This window comes from Lissotriton vulgaris, chromosome 6 (genome assembly GCF_964263255.1).
Source record: "Lissotriton vulgaris chromosome 6, aLisVul1.2, whole genome shotgun sequence".
In the NCBI taxonomy this organism is placed as follows: Eukaryota; Metazoa; Chordata; class Amphibia; order Caudata; family Salamandridae; genus Lissotriton; species Lissotriton vulgaris.
This window is the reverse complement of record NC_141694.1, coordinates 1,490,219,362-1,490,233,645: the sequence shown is the minus strand read 5'-3', so window position 1 is coordinate 1,490,233,645 and position 14,284 is coordinate 1,490,219,362. Positions and strand designations below refer to the sequence as shown.

At 43.0% G+C, this 14,284-nt stretch overlaps 1 protein-coding gene across 2 annotated transcripts in view; it reads left to right on the top strand.

Moving 5' to 3' along the window:
- PSME4 (proteasome activator subunit 4) overlaps nucleotides 1-14,284 on the top strand; it is a 2,155,241-nt gene that overhangs the window by 409,736 nt on the left and 1,731,221 nt on the right. For both annotated transcript variants that reach the window (XM_086927646.1, XM_086927645.1), the window contains one exon: nucleotides 13,422-13,608. In XM_086927646.1, the coding sequence (XP_086783772.1) occupies nucleotides 13,422-13,608 (187 nt within the window). The remainder of the gene's footprint in view (nucleotides 1-13,421; nucleotides 13,609-14,284) is intronic.

The following is a 14,284-nucleotide window of genomic DNA, read 5'->3' as shown; positions in this document are numbered from 1 at the left end:
ACTCCCAACTTCGAGATGATTAAACTCACACATTTTTGGCTTTACCAGTTTTGGTTGTCAAAATATATGCTCCATTTGCAAAACAACTTCATGCTTCTGCTGGTACCAGATGTTGTGTCCAAGCAAAGGGTTTAGAATTTTCACCCATGCCTTTCACTTCTTACCCTGACCAGTTACCTGAAAAATTAGTATGTGCATTTGGTATTGATAATATTATTAGGTGCACGAATCCCCAAAGGCGTCTTGGCTCTGACATGTATCAGACAAAAAGCACCCAAAGGTTCAAACAGGAGATACATTTGGGATAACTGACATTCAAATATCAGATCAGTACTCTCACCTCAACTATATTTTTAATCCTAAAAATAATCAGGAAAGTTCGCCCTTTCATACTTCCATACTCCCTACAAACACTTGTACCTGTTTTAGCCCTGTCCAGATTGGACTACCGCAATGCTTTGTACATGGGTATCCAATCACAGCATCTACAAAGGCTACAGCATTTTCAGAATGCGGCAGCCAGACTACTGCTGGACATCTCTAGGTCTCGGCCAGTTTCCCACTGCCTGAGAGCCTTGCACTGGCTCCCAGTGGACAAAAGGATCAAATTTAAATCCCAATGCCTAGCTTTTAAAGCACTGCACGGTTCTGGTCCTCAATTCCTGAAGAAACACCTGAACTGGTACGTGCCTTCTAGAAATCTAAGATCAGCACACAGTAAACTCCTTCAAACTTCCAGGTTCAAGAAAGTCCGATAGGTTGGAAGAAGCTTTTTGTTCGGGACTGTCAAAACATGGAACTCGCTCACGGCCTGCATAAAGAACAGCCCTATGCTGCTATCTTTTAGGAAATCGCTAAAAACCAGGCTCTTTGCCAACTAACAAGCTTGTCTACAGTTTCTATGTTGAACTTACTGGGTTCTCTAGTATTAGCGCCTAGACGCCCCTGGGACTTCGTGCGCTATATAAATGTACAAATCCGATCAAATCATAGTATTGAAAATTACATTGATCGCATAGGCCGGTATCCATCAGCAGCAATGTTGACTTTGCTTCTGCTACTCGGTCCTGTTGAGGCACTTGGTTTCTTTAAAGCCTTCTTTGCAAAATATCATAGCATTCATTACTTATTGGACTGAATAAGGGTCTAAAGCACTACCTTGCAGCTACTGGTGCTTAACTGAGCACAGCCAGTGTTAGCTTTTCACTAAAAGATCAGTGCTGGACAAATATCCAAGCAAGTAAAACTTTTCAAAATATGATCCTATGTGTCTTGTAATGCAGGTTTCACCTGGTCAAAGCATACCTTGTGGCATGATACCAAAGTAAGTTTACCTTTAAGGTGTATTAGGACAAACTGGGGCAATATTGCTGTTCTCAGAGATGTTATGTGAAACCCTCCTGTCCTTTAGGGAGGGCAGTTTACCATTACCGGCTCATGCCCCTCTATCATCATGGGAACACCTTCACATGGCTTTATGACAAATTAATATGTAGTCCATTGCAGTTGAACACGCTCCATCTTGTGAGTTGCAGCCTGTCCCCAGATTGCAGTGAGCAGAGTCCAGGAAGTGGTAAGGAGGCAGACTAGTGCTGTCTCTTTCCTTAAAAAAGTTAACAAAACTATTTTCCCTACCTGTGATTGCATCATCTTATTTTCGTTTTTTTCTTTTTACATTTCTTTACCTGTCTTTGCCTGTGGTTGTTACAGTTTAAAATTGTAGTTTTAACCTGCCCGTTATTGCATAATTTATCCCATGTATTTGTGTTTAAACTTGTGGTTTTTCCTGCCTGCGACTGCTTCCATTTAACCTGTGGAATTGTGGGATTTGCAGTCCAAACTCTGTAGTTTTTCCCTCTCGTTCCCCGTGACTATCAGTTTTTCCCTCCAAATGTCTCCTTTGCCCCGTGTTAAGACCTGTATGTTAAGCAGTGCACCCCCAGCTACCATTTTGTGTTAACAAGTCCGTGGAACCAGCCCCCCCGAGACAGCAGTATTCTGCTGTAAGCTGTTTACACTGTGTTTAATAGGGACTGTGCACTTCGTTTTTGGCCAGGAGAAGAAGTAAAGCTTTATACAAATAGTGTTGTTAGAGGACAGGTTTGTTAGGGCCTTACCTGCAGAAGTCCAAAGGCTGGACTGTTCCCATGAGGCACAGGGTGAAGACTGATTTGCATATGGCCATGTCTGAATTGGTGTGGCGTGGTGTGCAAAATAACGATGGATTAAACCCAGATCTGTGACTGGGGGTGAATGTTTTGCCAATGTGCAACATTCCGTCCATCATCTTGTGTGTTTTGCTGTTCGCTCTATGTGGAAAGGGTATGCCCAGACGTGGGTCCCATGCTCACTACGCCACTGGAGTCAAGCTATCCTGGCTGATGACGGCTGATAGCCAGAAACTGGTCCTAGGATGCTTGATTCCGGTCCAGGGAAGACATGGCTTGGCAGTACGGGCTGGACTGTTCCCATGAGGCGCAGGGTCAAGACTGATTTGCATATGGCCATGTCTGAACTGGGGTGGCGTGGTGAGCAAAATAACGATGGATTAAACCCAGATCTGTGACTGGGGGTGAATGTTTTGCCAATTTGCAACATTCCGTCCATCATCTTGTGTGTTTTGCTGTTCGCCCTGTGTGGGAAGGGTATGCCCAGACGTGGAGCCCATGCTCACTACGCCACAGGAGTCAAGCTATCCTGGCTGATGACGGCTGATAGCCAGAAAGCGGTCCTAGGATGTTTGATTCCGGTCCAGGGAAGACATGGCTAGGCAGTTCGGGCTGGACTGTTCCCATGAGGCGCAGGGTCAAGACTGATTTGCATATGGCCATGTCTGAACTGGGGTGGCGTGGTGAGCAAAATAACGATGGATTAAACCCAGATCTGTGACTGTGTTGCCAATGTGCTGCATTCCGTCCATCATCTTGTGTGTTTTTCAAAGTGTGCATTGAGCCTGTCTGTCTCCTAGGAGATTTCTGAATAGAGGAGCAGCTTCCAACTCCCTGGCCAGCAAACCTTGTCTGAGGTAGCTGGGACCTTATATAGTCTGATATTGTTTGGTACATGTGTACACTGATTGGTGGTTGTATCTGATGTTTCAATTGGATTTGGGTTAGTGTCCTCATTGGATGGGTATTTGAGGGTTCTGATTTGTTTCTGGGTCTGTGATTCAATCAATGTAGGGTTGGGACTAGGGCTAAGGTTAGGATTTCTATTGGAAGAAGGGACTAGGGCTTCCTGTGTTATTGGTTGTTGGGATTAGGTTGGGACTAGGGCTAGGCCTTTAATTGGAAGTAGCTATTAGGGCTTCTGGTGTTATTGGTTGCTGGACTAAGTGTTGGACTAAGAGTAGGGTTAGGCTTTCTATTGGAAGTAGGGACTAGGGCTTCCTGTGCCATTGGTTGCTTGGACTGGGGTTGGGACTACTGGTAGGGCTAGGGCCTCTATTGGACGTAGAGAACAGGATTTTTTAAACTGATTGGGTGCTTGGACTAGGGCTAAGATTGGCTGTAAGGTCCTGGTCTCCTATCGGTTGTAGATTTTAGGGCTAGTATTGTGATTGGATAGTCTTAGGGCTAGGGTTCCCTTTGGCTGAAGAGGGCTATAAACGACCAAGGCTTAGGGCGTCTCAGCCCAGGTGTTGAGGCTAAGGGTGGAGAGGACAAGGGTCAGTGCTTGTTTGAGCTTGTTAAGGGTGGAGAGGACAAGGGTGAGTGCCTGTTTGAGCCTGTTAAAGACTGGTCGGGACCTGGGCCAGAAATGCTGCCCATTTTCCCATTCATTAATACCTAGACTATGTATGTGTCCCTCTGTTTTTAAGCATTTATTTTCACTATAGATATGTACCTATCTCTGTGTACTGCTTTGCATAAACATGTAGAATAATTATGTTGTTATAAAAACAAAAAACAACCAAAAAAATTATGTTTGGTCTACCTGTACTTGCTTCCATTGTGCATCTATGTACCTCCATGTACTTGGATCTGTGTGTCTGTTACTTTTCTCCTGAAAAAGCATATCCAATGCACTCCCCTATTTCTCATCCTGTACCTCTATCAATATCTTTAATCTGCATATACTTACCTCCTTTATGCATCTATATACTTTCAATGTATGTATGGATCTATATATTTATCACTTTCTTCGAATTTAGAATTTCCAATGCACTACCCTATTTCGCAGCCTATACTTCTCTCAATATATCTACTAGCCCAACTTTGACTCATCTCAAACTTCTTTCTATTACTCTTTCCAATGCACTACCCTATCTCTCAGCCTATACATTCATAATTATATCCTCTACACCCGCTCTCTCATTTATCCCAAACCCCATACCACTACTATGTCCCCAAAAATAGCCCTTTCTTGACTCTCTCCTACTCTACCCCTCCTTGCATCATCTAACACCTCTTTTACCATACCGATTCCCCAAAACAAACCTTTCTAAACTCTTCCCCTCCAAAAACCCTTTTTACTCACCCAAAAGCCTCCTCCTACTGGTATGACTTAAAAAAAGCAATCCTTAGCTCTTCTATCCCTCCTCTATCCTTTTCAATCAAAATAACAGACCAACATGTTCACTTCTCTAATTCCATATTCCGCTACACTAATTCACCACTAATCCTTTATGGATTCCAGAGTAGCGTGCCACTCGCCATCAAAGTGTTTCAACACCTCATCATGGTTACAAACGGTATATAAATACAAACCTTTTTCCCATTTTTACCCCTCCCCAACCCTTCTCAATCCAAATAACTGACTAACCTATCCACCACTCAAAAACTACATTATATTTCACTATACTCTATTTCAACACTTAGGGCCTCATTATGATGGAGGATTTTCCGCCTCCTCCGAGCCGGGGGAAGCCACCTCCGGCCCGGAGGAGGCGGAAAATCCTCTGCGGACTCAACAAAGACCCACCGCCGCATTACGATGGCTGGTGGGTCTTGGTTACTGTCCGCTGCTTCTCCGCCGCGGTCAGATTACAACCGCGGCGGAAAGGCTCTCATTTGGCTGGCATTGTCTATCAGACACCGCCAGCCAAATTAGGAAGCATTTGTAAACATGCTTTTCCGCAGCGGTTTTTCCGCCGTAGAAAGGCATGTGTACTTTTGATTTTGGGGGCCCGTTGCGGGCCCCCAGGGTGCTGGCGGGTGGGGGGTGCACATGGGGGGTACCTATGGTACCCCCCAGCATTTACTTGCATAAAGCGGCAGGCACCGCGCGGTGCCTGCCGCTTTGTCCATGTAAATGTTAAACATGCACTTTTAACATTGCGGCGGGTGCTGCTTGAAGGGTGGCGGTCACATCCTAATCGCACATGAGGGAACGCCCCAGCCCATGCGGAAGTTCCCTCATCCTCTGGGGCGTCCGTCCGCGATCCTAATGAGGCCCTAAATCTTTATGAGTTCCGGAGTAGCGTGCTACTCACCAAAAAAAAGTGATTTAACACCCCATCCGGGGTAACAAGCGCTATATAAATACTAACCTTTTTTCCTCTGCTATCCTTCCGAATCCAAATAACTGACTAAGATATCCACCACTTAAAATGTACTTGTGTGTTTCACTATACTAATTCAACAGTAATCCTCTATTGGTCCCGGAGTAGCGTGCTACTCGCCAAAAAGCAAATCAACGCCTCGTCAGGGGTAGTAAGCGCTATACAAATGCAATTACCATACAATGCAATACAATTTGCCTACTCTGTTCTGATCTGTGGGCCACTCATCTTTATTTCCTGTTGAGAACACTAAACCAAAGTCGTGGTTAACAGAACACCAATTTGTCTGGTCTTATTTATATTTCCCATCCTTCCTTTAGCCTTATAGGTATTTCATTCCTGTTCCTGCGTTTTTATGTAAAGTATAAGAATATCCAGTGGCGGTTCGTCCATTGGGGGCGTTGGGGCGTTGCCCTACTAGCCATGGACGACCGTCACTGCATTGATACCAAAAGTAAAATTTACCGAGTCATAATGCATTTTTTTTTAGGTCGGTCGGACTCGGAGTCAGTAACTATAGTGATGTCATCGTGATCGGGTGTGGGGGGCGGGCCTGCGGCAGTGAGGGGCAGGCTGGGAGATAGCAGCAGCGTGGCAGAGAGGGCAGGGGGCAGCAGCAGTGTGTGCGCATTTAGGACAAGTCATTTTTATGACTTGTCCACGCATGCGCACACACGCAGTAGCCCCTTCCCTCCTCCTCCTCCCCTAGCACTATCACAGGCAGAGACCCGGGGGAGCCGGGTCTCATTATGGGCAGTATTAGCCCTGCTCTTTAGTCAATCCTGGCGCAGTGGCGATGTTAATGCTGCGCCAGGATTGGCTGACTTACTTAACTTTAGGCGGCTGTCCATAGCATTGTGCCTTCCTCTGCCTCATTCTTAACCTGCTTGAGAGAGGTTTCACACGCGGGGTCACGATACAGATCAGCAACAGTTTTTTTTTTATCTTTCGTTTTAAGCTGTCTGCAGCGTTCCTTCGATGTGCCCTTTACCATCTGGCATGACGCATTGAAAATTTCGATTCAAACTTTACTGTGGCGAGATTATGAATCTGCAGTACAGACTCTGAGAAAGGCGAAATGGGATCATGCTGCTCGTATTTACTCCCAGAGCACACTTAAGTGGGAAGAATTCAGATTTCTTGTGCGTTTTCAGACCATAGATGACCATTTCTGCTTTTGCCTCTCTTCTCACTTGTGCACATTCATTGCCACTGTTTGGCACATGAGGGAGGCAGGGAGCGCTGCAAGCAAGACCCCTCCTTTAATCACCTTGTGAGTCCCCTCGCCACTGGACATGTCCCGGGTCGAAATTACAAGCATGTTCCAAGTCACCGAACCGGCGGGCCACAGAGTAAAACCAAAGGTAAACTCTGTTTTATGTTTAAGTGTTTCTCTATGGTATGCCAATGCCGCCGTCCGTCATCAGTGTTCGAATATGCAGCTGAAGGCCAGTGCTGCTGTTTATTTTTAGGGGTGCTGGCTGCTAATAATAAATTGTGTTTGTGACTATTTATAAATAACAAGCAGGGGAACCAGGCTTCAGTCTCAGCGTTCGCTCAACCTCCTGTCATCCTGGGCAATCACAATCAAATCTCCTCGTGTGTGCCTAACAATAAATGTATGTGTCTTTGTGCAACGTAACTGGTGCTCATGTAAGCACTCTAACCATTTTACACCCTGATATGAAAAGTTACTTTTGTGTTTTTCTTGCTACTAGGCAGTAGGGCACGCATTGCTGGCCATGACTCAGACACACTGCAGATTAGAAACTATTCACATTACAATGAATGTCTGGCCTTTTCCTTGGATGAAGTGTGACTGAATTTATTTAAATTTTTTAAATGAGCGAACAGTAAAAAAGTGTGCTTTGTTCGCCCTTGTGAAGAGCAGGGAATCTTGCCTTGTCATTATCAAAGGGTACTGTAAACTACAGTGTTTTCAAGCTTCTGTGGTTATGGGGCCTGATCAACTCTCTTTTGTCTTTATTGTCGCTTTATAATTACATATGCTCTATAATTGGGTAAGTGCAGGCCCTTATCTTGAGAGAGATGGTAGTGTGCTGATGTGCCAAAAGTCTCAGACTCCCACTGATTTTGACTTTATTTATGGAAAGGCCAAGGGGCAAGGGAGACTCCTCTTCAGACGCTGCAGATGCAGACTTGACTGCAAGTGGAACTTTTTCGCTAGGCCTATGAATGAGTCAGCGTTGATCTCCCCCAATAACAAAATATATATCGTAAACAGTGCACTCTACTGTTACAATGAAAATAACTTTGCCTGCCCCCCCCCCCCCACATGTGTAACTCCGTTCTGTCAATTAGCCTGAGAACTAATATAACCCCATAATAAAATGCACAGTAAATCGCCATGGACTTCCATAAAAATGGTGTGCCCCCTCTCAGCTCACCACTCTCAGACTTCACCAACCACCAGTGACACTTAGTAAGTCTTGCTCCTATAACGAGGCACTTCTGCCATCACAGCATCAGATGTAAGATATTCACTAGCATATTCAGAGGTGTTATCGCAAAATCTATTATGAAGTTCTGTGGATATACTGGTCAAGCTGCTATCTATGTCATTATCATATGAAATCTTTTGATTGATATCTTAACCAACTTGCTTTTTCAAATTCGCTTTAAAATGCACCATTTGGCTACCCTTTTTTCAAAATTTTCTCAGGGGGAAATTCCCTGAACCCCTCTTTTGGCCGTCAGTCTCTCTCGCCACAGATAACTCATGCACAACTTTTACGCCCCACCTTTTTCAAAAGTCACCAGCCGCCACTGAGAATATCCTTCTCTTATCATGGTTTCAAGGACTTCGTCTGTTTGTGGCTTTGTTCTTCCAGCGGCTTTCCATGGTTTCCTCTGCTTCTACAAACATAGTTATTCATTTGATTGAACACTTACTTATCAATTTTAATTGAAGTCCCTGGCTCACTATACAGTAATATACATGACAAGTTAAATGTTTACATAGTGACGAGGAAAAGAAAAACGGGGATTTTGTTTAAATAGCGGGGAAAGGGATGGGAGTCAAATAAGCTTCTTGAATATATCCATACCTACTAGTTATATCGACCGTCTGCCTTCGATTGCCCATAATTCTAAAATATGAACTCTTTGTCGATCATTATTTTGCTGCCTTCTATGAATACTGTAATATTGTATATTATACATAATATAACCATGCAGCAAATAGGCAACAATGTACCTGCAATTAAAGATAATGCTGTACCTTTGAGAATTTGATGAGTACATGGAGCGATCTGCACATCCGCTTTCCTCCACACCAAAAGAAAGTCTGTGCCTCCCCCTTCACATTATCTAAAATGTATTGCTTAATTCCAACACTGACCAGTAAATATTCCAGTTTATATGGCTTAAGCACTACTGAGATTTTTGTAGACATTAGCTACAGGGCGTGACCAGTTGAAAAATTTAGTAATTATGGAAACTAACCAAGGAATGTGTCCCATCTCAACGTACATTGCAGTGCTTATTTGAGAAGTAGGGTTTAGGTTGTTCATTTATTTGAAACTCCAGAGGCTGCGTTTAACTATCAGCACAGCAAATGTAGTTTAACTGGTAATGCTTTGTGATGCAGATCTGTGTGTTACTTCCTTAGACTTTTTAATGTCATGATGCACAAATGCAAGTTTCATAGTTGTTTTTAAAGGAGTTTCCCGTAAAATATTTACCTAATTACATAGTGGTAACTGATAGAAGTTGCATTGCTGAAACCCATCCAACTTTTTAGAAATTAAGAGTTCGTTTTTACTTCATTCTGGGATGTTATTATTGTAGCTTATGGCACTGTCCTACCCTGCTCTTAAAAATGAAGGGTCTGAATCAGAGTTTGGCTGATATTTCCTCCGCCTTATTACTTACGTGTCTTATATCCATAAGGCGGACTGGATATCTGTCACAGTTGGGGTGGAATAGCCCATTGCTAAACTTTAAATACGACCCCAGGTCTTGCTGGTACTAAATCCATGGGTTTCCTGTGTCCAGTGTTAGCCTTTCCTCAGCCAGCTCCTGGGCTGAAACTAAATTTTGCACCCCTCTTGGTCCTCCCCCCTCCACTCTTTCCACATCGTCCCCCTCCCTTTGGTGATCCTAGTGAGGTTGCCCTTTTGGGCTCAGAGGTCACGTCCTGACTGAATACATCACAGCATTGACCAATCTGTGTACACACATTTGTCCCTTGTCCCCTCACCGTATCAACTATTCAGTTTCTAAAGTGGATGGGAGAGTCCTTGGGAGGGGACAATGGTGGAAGGGGGAATGGGAGAAAAATAATTGTAGGGAGTCTAAGGAAAGTAAATAAAGCACATGTTTATGTACAGCCTCCACTCTGGATGTAATGATCTGAACAGGGTCTGGATTGGAGATAATTGTATCCCTGGGGCCTGACCCCACCTCGCACGTGCCAAATGCTGGCCCTGCTTTGCTTAGTAGGCTCCATGCCAAGGTAACGAATGTTGTGGGGTCATATTAGTCTGCTTCTTAAAGAAATCAGTAGGGTAGTCCTTCTGGCTGTGCCGCAGTCCTTTTGCATTCTCTCATTAGATGTTACAAGTGTGGTTCTTTTTTTGAGAGCAATCCACTTGCAAATCACTTTCTTAATTCCTTGTCCATCATATGCTGCCACATACGTTGTGTGTTTTACTGAGAACTTTGCCCAAACCAACTGAAAAAGGGTGAGAACAACAGAACCAAATATGGATAGATTACTTTGACTTTGTGCCCAGCACCCTTCGTTGTAACTAACAGTCCCTTCTTCACAACATCCATCCTCCAATATCCACTGACCACAGTTGCGGTCATGTTCTGCATTGAATGAACATGAGAAGAAATGGCTAAACGTAGATGCTGTTGTTTGAGGCAGAGCCTGGCATGTATAGGAATTAATTTCCATGTGAAAGAGTTATTTCAGTCTTCAAATACCAAGGCCACCAAACAATTAGTGTGTTAATCAGGGATTTAGATAATCATCATGATTGATTTTGTCACAATTGTAACTTGGTATATTGTATGATGCAGTAACATCAACAATAATTCAGTACATATAGTGCGAGTCTTTGGAGATAAGAATGTAAATGAAATTAATATATAGGGAATGTGTAGAGTTACTTCTATTAATGGGATTATTGCATGAGTTGACCATACGGGGACACGCTTGACTGTTTCATTAATTTTATGTTGCTGGGAGAGTTGGATAAACACAGAGGTACCTCTGATTTATATAAGGGTCATATACCACAAGTATGTATTGGGCTAGTATTTGACATGTTCAGCTTTAACAAAAACTGTTACTACGAGATATTGGTGAAATATAGGCTGCCGTCCCAATGAAGGGAAAGACAGGTAAAGGACATTAACAAATATTTTGTGTGCACACACTTATGTGTCATCGCTCCCCTGCAGATGATTTACGGTTTCGAAAGAACTGGTACCCCTGGATCAGGGAGGTGATATATTCAGAGACTATCTCCTCCCCAATGTGACTTTTTTTAGCCACAATGGGAAAGAGACCTCTGTTGGCACTAGTAGTTGTTTTTTACTTCTTAACGCAGTCTAATAGTTATTTTCAAGGGAATAAACCTCCCAGTAAAATCAGAGTCTCATCTTCCAACTCCATTTTAATAATGGAAGGAGCCTGCTCCAGCAGCAACCTTTTTTTGCTAAATATAAGCCTAATAGGCTGGTGCTGGCCTTGGATTCTCTGGAAGTTAAGAATTACGTGTTAATAACCACCTTTCTTTTGTTTCTTAATATTTGGTTTTGTACTGCTCAGGTAAATCTCTCTTTTAGAAGTACTTTACAAAATGTAGACCGGGCATTATTTTCATTACTTCGAAAAAGTGAAAGCAAGCGCGAATAGACAAGTTGCAGCTTTTTCAGCAGAAAGTGTATTTTGTATGTGGGATAAGCCTAGGGAATGTGTGTGTGTGGCTGATGTGATCTCATTGTAGATGACCGTCAACCTGCTTGACTTAGGACCCAAGCCAAACGCCATTTGAGTTAAGGTAGCCACAATTCAGACTTTTTCATACAATACTTGTTGTCTTTCCTAAATAATTCCCTGTTTTATGTACAACTTTTACTGCCGCTTTTGTACTGTTTTGTAGAATTTCAAATAACTGTCCTTTGTATAATGAAATATAACTGTTCTCAGTTTATCGACTGGAAAGATGAACAACTGAATCTTCATCAGTTTTGGAACCTATCGCATGCTGGTTGCACTCAGATCTCTCCAGTGAATTTTTAATTCACTAATCTGTCCTACTGTCTCTAGGCATTACCACATTCTTTAAAAAAAAACAATTGTTTATTGATTTTACAGTATTCAAAACCGTTTCCTAATCATCATGCTGAATAGTACACATTCTTCTATCTACTAGGTCCAATTCACTGGTTGGCAACCCTCTCCATCCCTCAATTTAAATGTTACAGATCTTGGGGTTGTATACATGTTTAACATCGGGAAACAGCAATTACAACGTAGATTTTACCACGCAGTACCATTACATCGCATGCGTTACAACGCATGTGATGTAACAACGCATAGCCATTACTACGCATACCGTTGCAACGCATGCAATGTAATGGCTATCCACGTCGCTGTGAGGAAACTGAGGCTGTTTCCTCACAACGACGTAAACAGGCAGGAAATGGAAGACACCGAGCTGTTGCACAGGGATGACACACCTGGGGAGAGAAGAAACACGAGGAGAGTGATGTAAGTGGGATTGCGCTTGAGGTGGGGGTTACTTTTGTTGTAGTGTTGTAATGTTTGTGTAGTGTTGTGTAGTGTTTTAGGCTTTAGGGTAGTGTTGGGGGGTCGTGCAGAGTAGTGTTTCAGTGTAGGGTCCGGACTGGGGGTAAGGGCAGGGTCGTGCTGGGGGTAGAGTTTTAGGGTTTAGGGTAGTGTTGTAGTGTTTCTGTAGTGTTTTAGGGTTAAGGGTAGTGTTGTAGTGATTTAGGGTAGTGTTGTAGTGTTTTAGGGTAGTGTTTTAGGGTTTAGGGTAGTGTTATAGTGTTTGTGTAGTGTAGTGTTTTGGGGTTTAGGGTAGTGTTGTAGTGTTTGTGTAGTGTTTTAGGGTTTAGGGTAGTGTTGTAGTTTTTGTGTAGTGAAGTGTTTTAGGGTTTAGGGTAGTGTTTTGTTTGTTTAGTGTTTTAGGGTTTAGGGTAGTGTTGTAGTGTTTGTGTAGTGTTTTAGGGTAGTGTTGTAGAGTTTGTGTAGTGTAGTGCTTTAGGGTAGTGTTGTAGTGTTTGTGTAGTGTTTTAGGGTTTCGGGTAGTGTTGTAGTGTTTGTGTAGTGTTTTAGGATTCAGGGTAGCGTTGTAGTGCTTGTGTAGTGTAGTGTTTTAGGGTTTAGAATAGTGTTGTAGTGTTTGTGTAGTGTAGTGTAGTGTTTTAGGGTTTAGGGTAGTGTAGTGTTTTAGGGTAGTGTCGGGAGGGTCGTGCAGGGTAGTATAGTGTTATTGTAGGGAGAGGACAGGGGGTCGGGGGAGGGTTTTGCAGGGGTAGGGTAGAGTCACTTACCTTGCAAACTTTAATCAGGAGGATAGCTTTACCACACATGCCTTTGCATTGTAATGGCATGTGTGGTAAAGGCATAGTCATGGTAAACGTTTTGTGATGTCATGGTATGTCATTGTCATTGATATCGCGTAGTAATACCCACGTTTTAATGGCCCGCGTGGTATTGGTATGCAATGTAATGACATACATCCTTTAACACCACCCTGGGTAATCAATTCCTATTCAGTATCCCCTATACGCATTACCACATTCTTGTTCAAGCTACATTGTTGAAACAAACACAATCATAGGCATCTAAACCCAGTATGATGTGATGTAATGGATCACTTCTCATAATTGTCGCTCTTCTGTTAAAAATCTGCAGAACATATCCAGCACTTGAGACGTTAACGGAGCCACATCAGCTCACAGCAACGTTGAGCTGTGTCATTGGAGTTGCTCGGAGCCTTGTATCAGGTGGGCGATGGTTTCCAGAAGGTCCAACGCACATGCTTCCACTGTTAATGAGAGCACTACCTGGAGTCGATCCAAATGATTTTAGCAAATGCATGGTGAGTAGCAATCTTCAACCATAATGAATACCTACACTTGAGTTATTGTATTTTTATCACAATAATACGTCTCTCAGATGTTGGAATTTTTTGTGGAAATGTGGCTGTTATAATCTTGATTGTTCTTTTGTAAAGGTACTTTTAGCTCCAAACCTGTATTGAAGGTAACTAGCACAGTAATGATTGGTATAGATTTCTGGAATTCACTGGTATTAGAAGCCATAAAGATGAACCATGTCTTTTATTTATTTTGGCTCAGTTAGTTTAACTCGCCATTTGATTTGACTTATAGTTGACTTGTGTTTACTATGATCTGAACCTCTGAGAAGGTGATTTTTTTGTTCTCTTGGGCCGGAATCTTGACTGACATTCACCTAGGACCTGATGAATTTGTATAGTTACCAATGCCAATTCAAGATAATGACACACACCTTTAAAGGTCTCCATGGCCTAAGACCAGAATACATCAACCGCTGACTAAACTTCCACTAACCATACAGAAACCTTTGATCCACTGCCCTCATATAGATATTGTGCATCTGTCAAAGCCACAGCAGAGGTCATTCCTTCTCCTACCTCGCCTCCAAGTCCTGGAAAGACCTGCTCTTCCTCCTCCAGACATCACCTTCTCTGAAGAACTTCAGAAAGATAATCAAGATCTGGCATTTCATCTGAG